The sequence below is a fragment of the Asterias rubens genome, chromosome 17, assembly GCF_902459465.1.
Source record: "Asterias rubens chromosome 17, eAstRub1.3, whole genome shotgun sequence".
In the NCBI taxonomy this organism is placed as follows: Eukaryota; Metazoa; Echinodermata; class Asteroidea; order Forcipulatida; family Asteriidae; genus Asterias; species Asterias rubens.
Window position 1 is genome coordinate 222,963 of NC_047078.1, and position 20,688 is coordinate 243,650.

At 39.1% G+C, this 20,688-nt stretch overlaps 2 protein-coding genes across 13 annotated transcripts in view; both read right to left on the minus strand.

Annotated features, from left to right (window-relative positions):
• The window catches only part of LOC117301459 (phospholipid transfer protein C2CD2L-like), a 43,245-nt gene extending 32,206 nt beyond the window's left edge, over positions 1–11,039 (minus strand). For all 12 annotated transcript variants that reach the window (XM_033785470.1, XM_033785459.1, XM_033785466.1 and 9 more), the window contains exons 1-2: positions 10,366–11,039; positions 8,037–8,132 (exon numbers count right to left, since the gene is read on the minus strand). In XM_033785470.1, the coding sequence (XP_033641361.1) occupies positions 8,037–8,132; positions 10,366–10,830 (561 nt within the window). In that variant the 5' untranslated portion in view covers positions 10,831–11,039. The remainder of the gene's footprint in view (positions 1–8,036; positions 8,133–10,365) is intronic.
• An 882-nt stretch (positions 11,040–11,921) lies between these two features.
• LOC117301834 (UDP-N-acetylglucosamine--dolichyl-phosphate N-acetylglucosaminephosphotransferase-like) lies at positions 11,922–20,599 on the minus strand. The gene is made up of 9 exons (XM_033785830.1): positions 20,327–20,599; positions 19,273–19,393; positions 17,576–17,789; positions 16,899–17,045; positions 15,912–15,996; positions 14,807–14,995; positions 14,199–14,269; positions 13,661–13,833; positions 11,922–12,851 (listed from the first exon to the last, which is right to left on the minus strand). Exons 1-9 carry the CDS (start codon positions 20,509–20,511, stop codon positions 12,780–12,782), a joined length of 1,257 nt encoding a protein of 418 aa, XP_033641721.1. The 5' UTR covers positions 20,512–20,599; the 3' UTR covers positions 11,922–12,779.
• Positions 20,600–20,688: the final 89 nt, after the last annotated feature.

Genomic DNA, 20,688 nt, shown 5'->3' on the forward strand with positions numbered 1-20,688 from the left:
ATGTTTATTAAACATGTAGGTTGATGATACTGTAGTTGACTGACCATCCAGACATGTTGTACATCTAGGATTCTAATCAAGGCGTCAATTCCAATCAAGTGTAAATGATGACCTTCAATATTGACACCTAGTAAAATGTCATCCACAAAGTAAGACAAGATATTAGCAAGAAACACAACACCAGACTGTAAGATTATTCAGAAGAAGGCAATTAGTGTGAATGTAACACAAGCTCAATCTCGGAATACTTTCCTATCCGAAAATTTCTGCAAACGAGATCGATCCCTGAGCATCCCCTATTGTTTATTGTCAAAGACTAGTCTTGACAGTCTCAACAAAGGCAATTACCTCAATGCCCCCTGGTCATTGCCTTGGTGCCTTTAAATGCTCCAGTTAGAATTTCCTCATATGCCCTTTAACAAGGAGAATATGCCTTTGTGCTCTTGCCCTTTCAAAAACGAAGCATACATGCTGGATTATATACAGTGTACATGAAGGCATGTAGTAAATAAAAATATATCTTTATGTTTAATTCACACATGAAGAGTATCTGAGGACGACTACACGGCGTCTTTAAGACAGCTGTGCGTTTCTACCCATGGCCTTAGCTATCTAGTGTATGGGATCATATTACACAAGATGTTATGAGCCGGGGAGCAAGCATCTTCTCCTGCCTCAGACATGATTCAAGGTCCTTCTGGAAACGGTGGATGGAAAGGGTAAGGGTCGTTCTGAGGTATAAAGACTTCATCTTAGGGATGCCTTAATGGCATCATTGATAGACAGTAATACTTGCACTGTGATGGGTGCCAGGATGCTAATGAGCATCTATATTTATATTTATCGGGGTATGGTATCAAAGTAGAGCTCATGACATTAATCTCGACTAGACCCAGGAACTTTTATTGGGCCATGGCTTGATTTCACAAAGCACTGAGATTCATCTTGGAGATGTTAGTATTGCCATTGTGTTGTGTATTGTGTAGGCTTATGCGCCAAACCAATCTTAAGATTCATGTACACAGTGTATGTTCAAGGCGCAGAGAAGCAGAGAAAATATATCAAACTTAATAATTATCAAACAAATAATTTCTAGCATAACAACTTACTTGGTAACAAGTAATGGGGAGAGGTTGATAGTATAAAACATTGTGAGAAACGGCACCCTCTGAAGTAACGTAGTTTTCGAGAAAGAAGTAGTTTTCCACAAATTTGATTTTGAGACCTCAGATTTAGAACTTGAGGTCTTGAAATCAAGCATTAGAAAGCACACAACTTCTTGTGACCATGGTGTTTTTTCTTTCATTATTATCTCGCAACTTTGATGACCGATTGAGCTCAAATGTTCACATGTTTGTTATTTTATGCATGTTGAGATACGTACATCAAGTGAAAAGACTGGTCTTTGCCAATACCAATAGTGTCCACTGTCTTTAATTAAGATGGAATATTTGTACGTTTTTCAGCATTTTGTCAGCAGTGAATATACAGGTTACATGTAACTCAGTACCCTGCCAAATGCTCCAGTTAGTAAATAATTACTGCATTTTAGTTTTATTAGACTTTCCAGTCAAAACCCAAATCTTGTACTTGCTTCTTTGTGTTGCATTGGGTACATTGGCCTTGCCACACACCCAGAACAGTTCAGTTTAGTCCCCATTAAACTTTAGTGTATAATAAAATGACCAGTGTAAATGCCAAGAGCCAAGGGTGGAATAATAAAACCAGCTCACATTAGTGACATGAGACAATACTTGTTCAAAATCTAGGCCACTTAGTAGTCTTGCAAGCAATTAATTGCACAGTTTACTAGCCCCTTGGGCTGCTTTACAAAAATATTAAAAATGCAATCTGCAGAAACACTGAAAATGTAGACTTCAAATTTAAAATGAAGGGGCCAATGGATCACAAGAGAACGAATTTAAATTATCCCAAATACATCAGAAAAGGTAAGATAAATTGTGAGAGGATAAAATGTAACAAACCCTCAACCTTGGCCTGGGAAATTGGAAGTAAAAAATGCCTTGAAATAAATGACCCTTCACCAAACAGAAGTCAAAACCAAGACCAGGAAGACCAATTACCAAGGGTAAAATACAAGAGAAGTGAGAAAAGGAACAAATTAAAATGTAAAATAAAATAAATAAGAATGAAATATACCACTGGATCACAGCGCTATGTTTGAGAAAATGAGAGAACAAAATAAACAAAATGACATTAAATAAAACACTGTTAACAGTTATCAAAATAGCCAGTTTAGTAAATTGCACAGTATGGTAAATGAATGAATTATTTCAGTTGCCTAACAATGTGAGGACATCACAAATTTTAATCATCAAAACTGGCCTTGTAATGATGTTTAACAGACTGATCTTAGCTCCACCCCTTTGATGCTTTGACCAATCACAATCAACATTGAATAACTTGAAACTGTAACAAGTCAGACGCAATTAAAATCCCATTACTGCAAAAATGTATGTAAACAAGTTATCACTATGTGGATTGTTGCTGTGCATCTTAAGTGGACGATAAAGTGATTGACTGTGGATTTTGCATCAACCTGCACAGCACTAGCCTTTTGTCAAGGCCTTCATAGCATAAACAGCGACTGGAACAGGAGACCACGCGCACAAATCAAATGGTTTGCCACTGGTGTGCCTGGTCTCCCATTCAAGTCACTTGGGATCAAGGCTCTCATAAACCACCAAGGCCTTGACAAAAGGCTAGTACACAGCCCCAGTGCACAGCCTGGTGCACTTGTTGGTTGAGCACAAACCCATAATGAGGTGACTGTTGATAGACAGGTTGGTAAATGAAGGACTGGCAGACCACTTAATGAACACATCAATTGTCAAAGAGATGTAATGACAATTTAAAAGTCAAATATTGAACCACTTGAGTTGCTGTTAACTGGGGCTGTATGACCGACATTTCATCTTTGAGACGGCAATGTCATTTACGTTTTTCAAAGAGCAATTCCATTGGAAACCTTAAAAGTCTTTGAGAAACTTTTAAAGGGGCACCAAAGCTAAAAACCTCTGGTCAAAATGCCTTTACTTCATTGCACCTTCATTATAGACTGACTAATACCAGTACACACTCACCAAGCTGATTCTTTTCTGATTTTCAAGGGACTTTTTATAAAAATAAAAAAAACTATAAAAAAAAACACTTGATTGTAACAAATTGCTTCAAAATAAGCTTGTATGTAAATTGCTTTCTTTGTTGTGCTGTGCATAGAAGCCGATGTCTCGTAATCTAAATAATTATTATTTGCAGTCTGTGAAATATTTGCAAACGGTCAACTTTCCTTATTGGAATAGCTTATACGACACCTACATGTACAATTGGAAGTATCACACAAAAAATGTGCAAAGCTTGCATTTTGTTTTTAGCATTTGTGACGCCGTTTATAAACAACCAAATCATCAGGCTGTCATCAAATTTATGTTTTGCTGTTCAGAAAAAAACCTGCCAAGAAACATAGCAGTTTTATAATCATTCCTGGGGCTGAATCTGCTTTCAATATCAATCATGGCTGAGAGTCATTGCTGACAAAAGAGTCTGAAACTAGGTTCATAGCTTTAGTAAGTATGTTTAAATAATGGTATTCTTAAGACAGAAAAGGTTCCGATCCCACCCAAGTAATATGCCTCGTGGATGTTTTTAACAGAACTCAGGAAAGTACTGAGCGCACAGTGCTTTTTTTGAACACATATCGATTGAAGGTTAAAAAACAAATAAATCTTTATCCGCGATGCAAAATTATAATCTATTACTTTACTTACAATTATTATAATTATCTTAAATACACATAACAATGTTTCCTACTCTACCACATTATTGTACCCATTAGTGTGGACAGAGCCACACATGGCCATTGTCTATACCTACCGACCTACACACGCTCAAATAAATAATAATCCATCCATTTATTTACCATCTCAACCCAACGTAATTACTAAAGCCCTTGCAGACTGTGAGACAATACAGGCCGCTCCACTATTGTGCCTCCAGTGCATGAATTTAAGACGTTACCATGGAAACAGCAATGAAAAATGCTAAGTGCCGGGATGCGTTACCTAGGAGAAGTGTGGTAAGGATTCATGCAACACATCGTGGCATGGACAGGATGGTCCAATCAATGGGTTGTCTGTGGTAGACATTCACAGCAGGTTAAGTTTGACTGGGTGATCATTAGAAGAAAGCAAATTATAAATTGACGCTCTTTATCTACATGTACATGTACTGGACATAAAATACTAGGGCTTGAATGTGGAGACAAGACTATGAAGGGATTGTAGCTCAAAATGTTTACTGTACCAGAAAATTTGTCACAATACAACATGTTTTATGAGAATCTTCATATTGTCACAATTAATCTGTTTTTTTTGTTTACGTGTTTTTTGACCATGTGCTAAGCGAAGATTTTTCTCATTGTCTTATGATACTACACAGAAATTAAATATATTTATCAGATTCAAAGTCAACATTTAAAATTGATTTTTTTAAATACAGATGATGTGAGGTGTTTTGATAAAAAAATGAAGACGGTAGGAATCGACCGTTTTCTGGCCAACATTTAAAACTCAAGCATCAAGCTAGACTTGTGGAAACGTCGCTATTGGTCCCACGCGGTGAGAAAGTCGGTTTGTGGTGGTGCTCTCGCGAGATGCTCTCGTGTGAACTGCTGGTTGCCCGACTTCTACTCCCTGACCGTAGTCGTGAGAATAGTAGTCTTGCAGGGCCAGCAGTCTCGCAAGAATACTGCGGGAAGAGTCGGAACACTGTCACCGGGCTGTCCACAAGTCTAGCATCAGGCCTGCATCCAGGGGAAATGTCAAGCTCTTTACATTCTAAACAATGAAAGCTTGCAATAAATGTAAGGAAAGCCACAAGACTGAATGGCTTGTAATGGCTTGGAATATATAGATCAACAGTTTTACAGTCATATCAGGGTTTTTTTCACAAGACCGGAAATGAAATGAGAAAAAAAGGCCTTTTTTTCCTTTGCCAATGTAGATGAGATAACACTTTATACATTCTTTCCATCACTTCCTAAAAACTATATACCTCAACCCAACCGCTCTCCTCCAATCCTTTAATTACCCTCCTTTCCCCAAGACTCCGCAGAGAGCAATGTGTCATGTGACACACAGCTCCCTTGTGTGACACAACGCTGATTGAATTGGGCAGCTGAGTCGCAGAGTTGGAAGGAAATTACAGAATTTACAACAGCTGACTGTCAAGGGATGACTCTGTTCAGAATAGCTGAATTATCATCTAACACTAACCGTGGAAAGTCCCTAGGAGATGTGCCAGTTAAAACCAACATTTAGTCTTGAAAACAGAGACTGTGTCCAGCCAATGAGGAATTGTATAAAACTTAAAATTAAAGATAAAGCCATGATAAATTTTTATTAAACTTTTTTTTGTTTTAGTCAGAAGTGAAAACTTGCTGCTTGTGAAGTTCGTAAACATTTAGAATAGGGCCTACTCTCTACATTTAGAATACTCTGTTAATTGAAGTCATATTCAAGAAAAGTGTATCTAAAAACCTCAAAAAGCGCATCTCAGCTGATTCTGTCTGTTACGACCAAAATTTAGTTAGGGACACTACAGTGTATGTGTTTACATCCATGGTGTTTTTTCCACTATTTTCTCCTGAAGCACACAACAGATGAGCAAAAATTTTGGTCTGGATGTTCCTTTTCAAAAGATGCTTATTATTTGGTCTGATCATAGAAAAACGATAACAGACTCGCACTAGATATGATGATTGAAGTCCTTCTGAGAGATATAATGCTAAAAGTCCTTTTGATAATTAACATCCAAAACACGGGTAATGTGTAATACCAGTGTGTTCAAGTCCAGTAAACAATTTCCCTTGTATAGCAGATACGAGCAAAATGCTACACAAAATATGTCAGTTGCTACTCAAAAATCATCATTCATAAATACCCCAGACAGTTTCTCTATTCCTATTGGTGGAGAGCGCGTCACAAGGGGGTGTTTAAACCTTTGATAATGACATGCTGGAGCTGTTTATATCAAGATGGCTTCCGCGGAATGAAATTCATAGCTATAGTAACAGGGCGTAATCTAAGCGCGCATGCGTAATCTAAGCGCGCACCCGTACAAATAACCCACGCGCATCGACCAGATTCTTCACAAAGTTTGGTATTTCAAACCCCAAATTTTCAATTGTTAAATTTTCAATTGTTAAAGTTTCTATAACTGTATATTTTTACTTTTTTTAACAAAAGGGCATTTATGAATGGGAATAAAAGAGTAGTGACTCGTTCTTAAACGTCCGTTTAAAACCTTGCAGGGTCGTTGCCTTGCGAAAAAGGCCCTCGCCCTCGGCTCAGGCCTTTATCACACCGCAACAACCCTGCCGGCTTTAAACGGCCGTTGAAGAACTTGTCGCTACCCCTTAATTCCCTTATTAATATTACTATTTTTTTTTATCAGCATTCAGTGTGCACAAAATCTGTTAAGTCAAAAAAATTTGCTATGTAAAATTGCTGGATGGAATTGTTCCCTGAAGTGTCATACAGTGTACACGTCAGATATTCACCATGCACCCCTTCCCCAAAAGGCAATACTGCTCATTCTGCCTCCAGCAAAGGAATGCAACTTCTCAGCCCAAACATTTCTTATGCCATCATCCACCCCAGGCAGAGCAGAAATATGTTTTTCATGGGTTCATGGGGCCCCCCTAGTGGTCTGAGATGAAATCCTCATGATGATTGACGGATCATAGCAATTGGTCTACACATCTCTCTGGTATGTTTGGCAAACTCACACTCTATGAAAGCATCTGTGACTTAGGCCGTGTCCGTAACGACGACTTCGGCTACAGCTACGTCTAGATCAGCGCGTCTACCAGTGTTGAAGAATAGGCAGACGCGCGCAATCTAGCCGTAGCTGTAGCCGAAGTCGTCGTTTCGGACACGGCCTTAGGGACATCAAAGATGTAGTGTACAGTTAAAAGCTGGTTCCAATTTCATAACGCTATGTCACATGTACAATCTGTGACTGGTATCCTGCTTATTTTTGCTTATTAGCAAACAATTTTAAGCAAAATTTTCTGCTTAATTAAAAGCAACTCTGCGAAATTGGGTTCACAAAACGAACTGTCTTTCGTCTCAAGTCAGAGTCTCCATAAATTTACAAAGATTTTAAAAGCCTTTCTCTATGGGTGGACAAGAGTGCAAGGTTAAGGATACAGACACATTACTTTATACCAAAACCTAATGTTGTGTCGTAGTGCCTACTAGTCTTGTGTCAGCCAAGCCATTATCAAAATGGCGCAATGGTAAATTTAGTCTGCCCACTCAAAAAAGCACTGACAGACCTGGGGTGGATTTCACAAAGAGTCAAAACTAGTCTTATCTCGGGTTATTAGGAGGAGTTACTCATCCTAACTTAGGACTAGCCTAAAGTGTTCAATATCTCGTAGGACTAGTCCTAAGTTAGGACTAGTCCTAACTCTGTGTGAAATCTACCCCTGGAATTTCATCTGTGAGAGGGCAGAGGCCATTTTCACTTTGCAAAGGGCACTTCCATTGGGAAAACTCAACATTCTACAAGAAACTTTGAAGGGGCACCAAGGCCAATACCAGAGCAAAGGAGGCTATGAGGTACATCATCATACAAAGTCAACCAGCAACAACTGATGACAATCTTGTGTGCACAGCCTCCCAAACATATGCAGTTTGACCTTGATGCAAAAATGGGTCATGACCTTATTTCACTGACCTCAGACACTGAACTTGAAAAAACAGGGGCCTGTTTGAATATTTTGCTTAGCATGTTTACAAAGATGATACAGATACAGAGAAAATGGACACTAATAATGGACTGCCAGATGAAACACAAATGGATTATGATATACATGTGTACATGTATTGCATGATAGTGTTACAGCATTTCATTGAATCCATGAGGAAGGAATCTATGAGGAAGGAATACTTAGCGAGGAGGAAGTAACGGTTGACTTTTATCACGGTTGTAGATGACTTACTACTTACCAGGAAATCTCTGGGTCCTGCCTCGGCTTTAATTGCACTGAATTTAGGAGGCAGACTACCAGCCTTCAGTCGGTCAAAGGTCACCTGCACAGAACTCTGCAGATACAATGAAGTCAAGACAATTCTCAGAATCAGTAAATGAAATAAATAAATCTTAAAAGTATTATAAACAGGATTGGTTGAGCTTACAAAATAGTTGCAGACAGACCTCATGTTATGTGTGATCAACCATACAACAAACCTGCAACAATTTTGGCTTAAACCTTGAATTAATATAAAAATAGGTTCAAATTTGACATAAAAAAAACGACAAAGAAAATTAATTTTATGTGCATTTTACAGGCCTGACACTTTTACAGTAGCATACCAGCCCCCGATTTCGCAAGTAGCGACGCATCGTAGGGTTTTCGATGCGTCGCAGACCTAAGACACGTCGCGGCTGCAACGAGTTCCACAATACATTTCACCAAACACGTCGTAAGCGCGACGAGTCGCAATACAAACTATTTTCACTCTCAATAAAAACAACCCTTTGGACGAGGATGAACTGCTAAAGTTGTTTTAGTTTGTGTGTGTTCGTTTGTTATGCGTGTGTTTGTTTTCTTTTCTTTTACCCGTCCCTTTTTTTCTTTTATTGGGGGGGGAGGGTAAATTTTCATTTTGTTGTCTAGTGTCTTCCCGATTGGTTCACGGAAGTTACGTGTGGTAATTGTTATGTTCTTTCATGCATTTTGTGCGTAAACAAATGAAACATAGCATTCTTACGACGACCCTACGGGTCGTCGTAACTTACGACGTGTTCTTCCTCGTTGTCAAGGAACTTGCGACGCATCCAACGCATCGTAACTTTGATGAAATCGATTTCATACGCATCGCAACTTACGACGTGTTACCGGTCGCAACTTGCACTTGCGACGCGTTGCAGCGCTTCGTGAAATCGGGGGCAGGCTAGTAAACTACAATGCATACAATGTACAATATGTTTCACTAGACAATATGCCAAGGTGAGCTCCATTGCACTACCATGTACACTAGGCCTACCCAAAGAGTGTGGTGCTACAATAGCACTGACTATTGATTGCTACAATAGCACTGACTATTGATGACAAAAGAGATGCTCATTTGCATGATGGAGCAAATCAATTTTCCGTCATTACTCAATGGAATTCATGACACAGAAACCATTTGTCATTTTAAATGACTCCGCTCGGAAAGGAACAATGGAACAGATGGACGATGGATAAACAATTGTTTATAGGGTGTAAAAGCTTTCTCCGTAGTTATGTAGAAAGCTAATGGGTGTGCACACTTGGTAATATGACTACAAATATTTTGAGAAATAATCATCATCAGGCCTAGCATTAATCCCATTATGGTTTGTTGTATTGCAGCGTCCTGCCTTATTTATAGCACACTGTGGTCAGCTGGCAAAAAATCATTTTAAAATCACCTGGGCATCAATTACAATTCACTCCAAGTGGTCCAGTTTACTAATTCAGTGTTGGAAAGCTGAGTGGACTTGTGAAATGAAAAAACTGGTCAAGCACGCTAATCAAGGTTCAAAGTTCAAGGTTCACTGAATAAAATTGAGGACAAACTAGGCCTACATTGTGCATACATCGATCCATTAAGCTCCGCCCCATTGCATATTGACCAATCAAAACGCAACGAAGGTCAGACAAATAAGTCTGACATGTGTGCGCGTATATTGCTTGACGCGCGCGACAGAGTTGTGCAGAAAGGCATTGGAGAGGCACACCTGTTCTTGCTCACACAAGCGTCGTGGGCGGAGCCTAATTGCTGGGTCTATTAAATGATGTTAAATTTCAGTAGAGGATAAATTACAATCACAACCAATGTAGTTTCCATGATTTGCAATAAGAAATAATCTAATCTTTGATAACCAAGTGGCGGATAACCCTGGCCTTTATAATAGAAAAACTTTTAAGTCTATCTTGGGGATTGTCTGGAAAGGGGCATGTCAAAATGCGCAAAACCATTACACACTGTCAAAGCAGTAGGCATACAACAATTTGTATTTTATCCTATTTCACAATATTCATGTAATTGTAATTAGTTGTGAGTACGACACAGAAAATTTACGTAAATATTTACTTACATTTCATAAATATTCACTCAAATAATGGAAATTCTTCATCTGTTCACCACGACCATTTCAAATATAGAAATGTTTTGTTTATTATTAATTTTATTAATATAAAAATAATGATAGTTAAATATTACAAATTTAGTGTTTAATAAATAATGAAACATTAACATCCAGTGCTTTTTTTAATAAACCAATATGATGTTGTCAAACAATACCTACCCCTCGTTTTCTTGTCTGTTCATTTAGAGCTTTTAACCAAGCTGTTAATAACTGTCCAGGTGCTTGTGATTGGTGCATATACATCCATGCGACCAGCGAGTTGACCCACCGACACGTCTCCACACCGGCTGCATCGCCTGCATTGCCCGGCGTCTGCCCCGACGACGTCTCACTCCAGCTACCTTTCCCCGGACTTCCTCGCACTGACCCGTCGTTGGCATCTCTGCCCCGAACAGCGCCTCCCTGGCCCTTGTTTTTCTGTCCTGGGTTGAGCCAAGATACTGTCACAACAACTACAGCAGCAAGAACAACCCATCCGATCAGGAAAATGTCTAAAATGTCGATTTCTCCGGACCGCAGTGCGGCCAAGAAGTACGCTGTCACACCGGCCATTTTATTTACCCATTCACTGCATTGTGACAGTACTTGCTTTGCTATGTCGCCGTTGTCTGTGCTCGTTGACATATTTGGCCAAAACAACAAACCATGTACATGAAATTGTACACAGTGCGAGATGGTTTATGTCCTAGGGAGATTTCCAGAGGCATTCACGAGGTCATAGAGACATTTTCTTTGAGGTTATCAATCCAAAAGACCGGCAGCGCTGTCGCGAGCTTGGCATTCCACAGAGTTCAAAAATGATGTGTGTAACTAACCAGTATAGTATAGCATGCATAAACTCCACGCATAAAATTTGCCTACCGGGTTTTACGTGTGTATAATATCACGCGAAACAAAATGGGTCAAATTATTAGTGACCTAAAGGGCCTTTATAATTAAAAGGAGTTAGCATGGATTTTTAAGACAATAGTCATACCCTCTTGTTGTTATTAATATATCATTTTTGTTTCATATTAAATTAGTCATAATACTCATAATGCTATAGTCATTACAAATTAGATTATATCAAAATCGCATACCATTCTTTTTATAGGTGAGGTATTGTTTTATTAATAGATCATATACTTTTTAATTAATTATTCTGATAATTAAAATTATGATAAAGTATTTAATAAATATTTTTTTCATTTTTTTAATTAATGTATGCCCGGTTTGTTACGTAATGTTGATTGGGTTTAAGATCCATCCAAGCCAACCTATTTCACAATTATTTGTTTAATTAATATAAAACAATACTGTAATGCACTTTACAATGTAAAATTTCCTGCATGCACTGTACTGTGAGATCGAGCTTGTAGGTGCAGCATCGATTATTTCAAAAGGTTTACGAAAGTTTGAATTAATTAAAATCTTAATTTATCTGTTGGTTCATGCCGGAAACTCAGGATTTATTTGAAGTTTGTCCCTTTCTGGTTTAAAAAAAAGTTGATAATCAATCACGTTATTAAATTCTGAAATACAGAATTTATCAGTCTTTGACAGATGAGGGCGCTATTTAGACCAATTTGACTGCATTATTATTTGGAATAACCAAGTGAGGATACTGGTCTTTGACAGTTACCAAAGTATACCTTTGACCTGGGTGCTATATTTACCATCCATCCGTGTAAACAGCGAATTAGTGAAAACAAAAATCAATCCAATGCTCCATAAAATACTTCATAATAATGGTTTTTATTTCTTGTAAAAAACAGTGAAACATGTTTTGAATTACAACAAATGTTATTTCATTTAATCTTACAAAGCTGGCAATAAGTTGATCTTTGACATCTTCACATCTTCTCCGACCGAAATACAAAAAAAGCTTTCAGCGCTGATATTGTTAATAAATAAATTCCATATCAGTTGATTGTAATATATAAAATGCATACATTTTAAACAATTGTATATTAATTTATTTTTTTCTTCTTCTGAGTACAACAATAATGAGATCTGGGGCAGATTATAACAAAGCAATATCACTATTTAAAGTTTGTGTTTGTGAATACTTGTACAAGTAGTGACATGCTGTATTCAAACTGAGGACTTTTAACAAAAGGGACAGCAGGTACACAATTGCTAGCACAAAATAGTGATGTTTGTCAGGACAAAGAGTTGAACAGGGTGCATAAACAAACATTATTGATAGGGGGGGGGGTGATGATAGTTTACAAGGGGTGAGATTCAATTCTACAAAGAATTAAAAGTAAATCAATAGTTTGTTTTGTCGTTTAACATTATAAAAAGAAAAGAAAAAACAAGAAATGTACTGTATCTGTACAGGTATAATTTATTAGTTTAATTACTATTTTTTGGACGATTAAAGAAAAATTGAAAGTTATTTTTAAAGTTGTTTCAACAGCTTAAAAGTTATTCAACAACATCATAGAAGACTCTGGCAAGCTGGTAACGGATCGTAAAGGCAACAATGCTTCCAAGCACCTAGAGAAAGTTATTCAACAACATCATAGAAGACTCTGGCAAGCTGGTAACGGATCGTAAAGGCAACAATGCTTCCAAGCACCTAGAGAAAGTTATTCAACAACATCATAGAAGACTCTGGCAAGCTGGTAACGGATCGTAAAGGCAACAATGCTTCCAAGCACCTAGAGAAAAAAGAAAGAAGAAAAAGACTCAATCAGAACAAATAATTCAAATACTTTCAGCATTACAATTGAAGGATTAAACAAGTCCAATGGTCCACTGGCCAAATGACAGTTAAAATACCTGAGGACCAGTCAAACTTATCTTCTAAGGGTCTGGGTGGCTAACTCAGTGTTGAAAAACATTCCTACTTCATTTGAAACATAAACTATTGAATGTTAATGGGATGTGAGGTCAAATGTAGGATCCTGCTAGGCGCTCAAGGAGCATGTTTGAGTGGCGAGTAGACTTGCTAGACTAACTAGACTAACAAGAAACAATAGAGCACAGAGAGATTGACTATAACGAACCATGCACTGGAGCATGGTCAACTATGGTCAAATCGATGTACAGATGACAGTTAAAATACCTGTAGACCAGTCAAACTTATCTCCAAGTGTTCTGACTGGCTAGTTCAGTGTTGAAAAACATCCCTACTTCATTTGAAATATGAACTATTGAATCAATGGGATGTGAGGTCAAAGGGGTATCTGCTAGGATCCTGCTAGGCGCTCAAGGAGCATGTTTGAGTGGCGAGTAGACCTGCTAGACTGACTAGACTAACCAGAAACCATAGAGCACAGAGAGATTGACTATAACGAACCATGCACTGGAGCATGGTCAACTATGGTCAATGTACGTAACAGTTTCTGGCCTAGTAGCTCACCCAAACTTGCCCAAGGCTGTATCAGGCATCATTCACAGGCCTCAAAGTGTGATGTGAGATGTTCAGGATAGAGAGTTGGACTAGGGGGTATTGATCAATACGTACCTGGATGATTAGCATATACGATGTTAGCCTAGCCTCATGGGTTGGCCCAACGAGCTTTAGTACAAAGTTGATGATGGTGAAATTGTTGCATTCTGTGTATTCACCGTCTTCACCCAAGCCTTCTCTGATCTCAATCAACCGTAGAGCACCAAAGATCTTTAGGATCAACTTGCCTGAAATCATAAAATAAAATAAAACAATAATGCACATTTTTAGTGCACCATGCCTTTCAAGAATGAAACTCCTGGCCTAAAAACAACAACAATTTTGTTCTGTATTCTCAGCAAGTAGACACTTTTTTCAGCTGACATTATCATGTGTGATTTCTATTGTATCTTTCTTTATAATTTTGCTAATCAAACAACATTACGATGGTAAAACCACTGTTTGACACTACCTTTCATGTAAGGGGAAATCATTGCAAAAACAAAACCTGAAATCAGAGGAATTCCTGAAAGATTTCTGCCGGTTATCAGAATCTCTATTTCTCTACTACTACACTGCATTTTCCATCTGTCTTGAGATTGTATAAACTCACCAATAATGTTCACATCTTTTGTCTTGAACTTTGTGTAGCTCATTCCAACCTTATCCGTCTCTGGATTGAATCTAGTAAGAACAAAGGAAAGAAAAAAATGCCTTTTAGTCATTAGCCACATGTTTTATCTTTGTCAAAAAACAAGGGACACGACCTACATGGGTTCAATCTTTGTAATCGAGGGCAAGTATTTTATTTCATGGCATAGACGATTTGTAATTATTTTTTATCAATGAAACATAATACTTGATTCTTATATAGCGCTTTATCACATTCCTAAGGGATGCATCAAAGCGCACAGTATTTTTCCTGCAAGGTATGTGGAGCTACAAGTATAAGACGTGTAATGGATACACGGTGCTGCGGCACAAAATAAAGCTAATCAAACCAGGAACAAATGGGCGAACCCCTTCTCTTTTCAATATAAAGTGTACTGGGTTCTTTAACAAGCTTACACAACACATGGGACCAATGACTTTACGTCCCATCCAAAGGATGAAGCAATAGTTTTAAGTGTCTTTCAAGTGTCACGACTGGGACTCAAACCCACACGCTGCTGAACAGAAACAGGAAAAGAAAAAAAAACAAGTCCATAAAATGTCACCTACTTTGGCAAGCGATGCCTCGGGCACGGTATGATGTGGAACAGCTGAGGCACAGAGTAGACGAAGTTGATGACTTGAGGGATGAAGAACAGTAACATCGTCTTACTGAAGTGACCTAGAATTCCCACAACGGCAAAGGTCATACCAGAGAAGTAGCAGAACGTGTCACCGACAAAGAGTCTAGATGGGTACCTGGTGAGGGCAGTATACAGGGCAGAGATGAGATTTAACTAAGCTTGGGCGATATCACGATATTATCGAATATCGCGATATTAATTTGGAAACGATTTCGATATCGGATGGATTTGGTTTTAATCGAAATATCGATATATCGCGATAATCGCGATAATCGCGATAATCGCGATATATCGCGATATCGATTAAATATCGCGATGTATTTGCTAGCTGAGACATCTTGCACCCCATAGGTTTGGAGTAAAACCAGAAGAATAGGTCATTAGAACACCTCTCTTATGCTATGACTGTCTCTTCTACAACTTTCACTTGGAGTTTGAAGACTGATGATGTCAAATTTAATTAATCGCGATTATATAGAATATCGGGATATATTGTCGGCGATATATCGTGAATAAAATAAATCAATATCGCCCAAGCTTAGATTTAACGAATGTGGAATTCTTGCAAATTTATTATTGGAGCATGTGCCATGAGCCGCTTTATGAATACCGGTGTGGAAGGAGATTCGGTCCCCCCATATGGCAAACTGTGTACAAACTACTTCTGATAGTGCCATCTTCTGAATCTTCCTCCTCCAGCCCGTGTTAATTTCCCGTATGGGGAAAACCAAATCTCCGGCGGACAGAATTCCCTGAGACACCAGCACTAACACAATAGAAGACGTTGTTATAGATCCCTTGCCTAATGCATCGCGCTATAGGGATGCTGAGCTATTCTTACGCACAAATAACAGCTGTCGCCCCAATGATTTGTATCCTTTGGTCTCACAGTGAGGGCAACTTTTGGCCTTAGTGAGGGCACTTTTGGAGTGTGAGATCATCTGCAAGGGGTCTGTTAATATTATTATAAATCATTTGTGTTAACACATTGTCCATGAAGTGTCTCTAATCACATCAACCTGTTTACTTACCAATTATAATATAAGATAGCGGCACACACTGCACAGTATGGGATCATGAAGTATAATGAGAAGAGGCTGGTTTCAGGCAAATTACCTGCACAGTCAAAATAAAACACAATTTATTGTTCTACAATAATAATTTTCCGCACATTTGCCCAAACAAAGCCAGACATTGACTCCTCTCCACTTCGGATTTGACCCGGCTTTCCATTCATAGATCCAAAAGGATAGCTGGGACAGAGCCTTTGCAGTTGCTGTATCAAGCATTTGGAACACACTACCTAGAAGTATAAGTATGGGGTGTCGTGGCCCGAGCAGTTAAGGGCTCCGAACTCAAGCTCTGCTGATTCTGTTCAGCAGAGTGCGAGTTCGAATCCCGGTCGTGACACTTGTGTCCCTGAGCAAGACACCTAACTATGATTGCTTCTCTCCACCCAGGGGTAAATGGGTACCTGTGAGGGCACAGATGGTTCTTGGGATTGATTTAGCCGAGTAGCGCATTTGTTTGCACGAGGCTGTATACTCCCCAGGGAGCTGAGATGGTTTAAGGAGTGAATTAAGGCCCAGTGGCCAGGGGTAATATCTTGAAGAGCTTTGAGACACCTGTAGGGAGTGAAAAAGCGCTATATAAAAACTCAATATTATTATTATTCTTATTCTTATAAGAGAAGCAGCAAAGTCGCAAAGCTGCGTTCAAACACCTCCTCAAGACACTTCAATTTCCACAATCATCCTAAATTGCTCCTTTTTTTTATTTTGTTTTATTGGCGAGTCACTTTATTGTTTCTATGTTAGTTTTTGTCCATTAGTTTCCCCCCCCCCCTTTGTAAATAGTGCCTTGAAAAAGCTTTCTCTTCTTATAATTATTTGTATTAAAATTATCTTATATATTATTGGTGAATTCCAACTTTTCCATTTTATTCGACTTTGCCTCCGTAAATGGAATAGTAAAGATTTCACCTCAGGATTATATTTTAATCTGCATACAAACCTTACCAGTCAATTGGATAAGATTAAAGATGATTATGCTAATCCCGATGATGAGAGATTGTCCAGCTTCAAGTCCGTTAATCCCCGACAGAATGTTGATAGCATTAGTACAGAAGACAGCCAGCATGCCCATGTAGACATAATACAACAAACCTAGAAAGATGAAATGTAAACATAGTCAACCCTCCTACTATCTGACCAATTAGCATCATCCACTACGTCAGCTTGCATTAGCCTTTGATAGCATGTGGTGAATGCATCTACACATTACAGTCAACCCTCCTACTATCTGACCAATTAGTATCATCCACTACGTCAGCTTGCATTAGCCTTTGATAGCATGTGGTGAATGCATCTACACATTACAGTCAACCCTCCTACTATCTGACCAATTAGTATCATCCACTACGTCAGCTTGCATTAGCCTTTGATAGCATGTGGTGAATGCATCTACACATTACAGTCAACCCTCCTACTATCTGACCAATTAGTATCATCCACTACGTCAGCTTGCATTAGCCTTTGATAGCATGCGGTGAATGCATCTACACATTACAGTCAACCCTCCTTCTGTTTGACCACTCAATGGCATCCAAGTTTGGATTTCAATAAGGAAATAAAAGGTTTTTAAAGAAAAGGACTGATCCAAAGTTCTAGACAGAAACCCAGTCTTGATCACTCACCCAAATTTAAGTCATGTCCAAAGACCTGATCCAGTGGTTTTGGAACCATGATCGTGGTGGAACCATAGTTGACAAAGTAGACCATGAGTAGAGGTAGAGTAGCCATGGTGGGTAGTTGAAGCTTGTGACGCCAACGTAGATTCAGAACATCATCAGCGAACCCCAGGAATATCATACAGCATATTGAGAGTAATGCAGCAATAAACTCAACAAACTGTTCAATAAAGGAATTAAAATACAATCAACTTACCATGCCTACATGTTACTCTGTGCACAATTTCATGGAGCTGCTTTTAAATTATTATTATTATTATTATTATTATTATTTATTCGGCCATTTCACAAAGAACAATAACAATACATGTAATTCCAAATAAGATTACAATTAAAGGAAAAAAAAAAAGAAGAAAAAAAAGAACAGAAGTTGAACAGAACTACATAAAGGCATTCATGCTAAATAATGGCAACTAAAGCTCTGGTCCTGAATGAAGATGACTGACAGCAAGGTTTGGATACAACAAGAAACATGTAAAAAATAGATGAGAGATGAGGTCAGATTGGGTAAGGATAGAAAATAGGGTGGAAGAGGGAACAGCAGGGAACTAGGGACAGAGACAACCCATTTCAAGCTGGCCAGGATTAACAAAAGAGCAGAAGAAGTTTCCACAAAGCCCTTAGGTTTCAGTGACTGGTCAGCAGGACCAGTTAGTTCCTAGCCAGCAAGCCTTTGCATATTGCATTGGTCCAAACATCTGTTTTCTTTCAAAATTGTCATTTTGGTAACTCATTTTGAAACCAGTTTAGTCAGTGAAGCTTTTGGAGGCAATGAACGAGCTAGCCGGACCGCTCGATATGACTATTCTTAACTGATCCTCAAAAGTCATTACTTAGTATTTGTCCCGCAGACCGCTGGGCCCAATTTCATAGAGCTGCTTTTTAGCACAAAAAGCAGCAAAGCACATCAACATTATGCTTACCAAGTTAAGGTTACCAGCCAAACTACCATGATCTGTGACTGGTATCCTGCTTATTTTTGCTAAGCAGAAAATGTTTAAAAGTAATGTTTTCTGCTATTGACCCCTTGCACGCACATCACACGCGGCAACTGTGCCACGCTCACCATTATGGTGGGCAATAGGATTACGTGTAAACGCTGCGTCGCCTAAAATGCCCACTTCACTGAATCACGCACAATGCCATTGCCCACCAGTACGGCCCATCTAAGATTATTCTGATGATGACCTCAGGTGAATTGAGTCAATAGCAGCTCTATGAAATTGGGCCCAGTTCAGGGAGATCTCTCAGGGCTGCTGGTTCAGGGAGATCTCTCAGGGCTGCTGGTTCAGAGAGATCTCTCAGGGCTGCTGGTTCAGGGAGATCTCTCAGGGCTGCTGGTTCAGGGAGATCTCTCAGGGCTGCTGGTTCAGGGAGATCTCTCAGGGCTGCTGGTTCAGGGAGATCTCTCAGGGCTGCTGTGGCCCAGTTCAGGGAGATCTCTCAGGGCTGCTGTGGCCCAGTTCAGGGAGATCTCTGAGGGCTGCTGTGGCCCAGTTCAGGGAGATCTCTGAGGGCTGCTGTGGCCCACTTAAGGGAGATCTCTGAGGGCTGCTGTGGCCCAGTTCAGGGAGATCTCTCAGGGCTGCTGTGGCCCAGTTCAGGGAGACCTCTCAGGGCTGCTGATGACTATTCTTTCTTACCCTATGGTGAGGGAAATCCTCATAACTATTCTCCGACCATGACCTCCAGAAGGGGACAGGAATAAAGAAGAACATGATAATCAGGAATATTGCTCCGGCGATCACACCAAGGGATTCAGGTCTGTAAGAAAGAAACATATTGCTAAAAATCCAGTGTCCATCAAGATTGCGCTTAATTAAATGCATGCCATAGACTAGAGCGCGAAATTGTTTACAATGAAAATACACAAGCAATGTACACATATGATTTTTACTGATAATGCAGTATGCCATACCATGGAGCTATTAAAAGGAGGATACATGGAATTATGTGTGTTGCTTGATTGATGTCTTGGCGGTCACATTGCACAACTGCCAGGCTAGTTCTTTACAATGTTTGAATTCTCTGTTAAAAACACATTTGTTTGAAGCTGCTTATTTCTTTTATTTGACTATATAGTATCCTACTTTATAAATTTTGACAATAATAAGTCAGCGTTTATTATACTGACCAAAAATAATCTATTTTTTATGACCCTGCAGTACAGCTACACCAGTCCACATGCTTGCAAGGTAGTATAATACATGTACAACCATGGAGGTAGAAAAAGCTACCTCCATGGTACTCCTAGAACTATTTCGGTTTCGTCCGGCTACCGTCTCCCGTTACGGGAGACGATAGCCGGACGAAACCGAAAAAGTTCTAGGAGTACCTCCATGGTACAATGTAAATGAAATTAAATGCCAACTTTACTTAGTTATAAGTTAGTAAACAACTTCCAAAACAACTTAACAAGAAACATTTATTAACATTGTTGTGACACCCCTATCTATGCAGATATGAAACCCGCCCACCCAGACCCCCATCATCATCATCATCAGAGTTTCAGACATCACTCAGTCATGATCAACAAATGGGGGATTGAGTGTAACTGTAAAACCAGGGATATCATTTTTTAGAGTGAGACAATCAAATAAGATAAAATAAATAAATGATTGAAACAAACCCCAAACCCAAGTCTGAACTGAAAATGGTGCCATGGCATGGTTGCACCCTCGAGTCAAAAATACCTACACAAGAACTTTCTGCCCAGATGGGGGCGTGTTTTTGCTCATATCTCGACCACTCAGTCCAGCTTTCAGAAACAGCTCAAACGACATCGGTAACAACCTCAAAGTCACTACAAATCCAATTAGTGACATCACTGTGTTAAGTATTAACGGAAAAAACATGTTCCAGTCGACTGCCAGAGTTTCCATGATTCTTGAGTTTTAATTGCAGAGAAATCATGCAAAATGACGATCCCTAAAAAGTCACTACGTTTATTGACAAAGCGCAAGATTTAGTGGAAATGTCATCAGTTTTGCCAATCTGCTGCCCTCTAGTGGCAGCCAATATCTCAAATTCATTAATTATTTTTTGTCTGCTGCCCTCTA

Coding starts and splice junctions, on each gene's coding strand:
- LOC117301834 (XM_033785830.1), bottom strand. CDS start 20,511: ATGGAAACTCTGGCAGTCGACTGGAACATGTTTTTTCCGTTAATACTT. Junction 17,046..17,575: donor TGGACATGACTTAAATTTGG/GTGAGTGATCAA, acceptor TCATCTTTCTAG/GTTTGTTGTATTATGTCTAC. Junction 15,997..16,898: donor TAATCTTATCCAATTGACTG/GTAAGGTTTGTA, acceptor TTGACTGTGCAG/GTAATTTGCCTGAAACCAGC.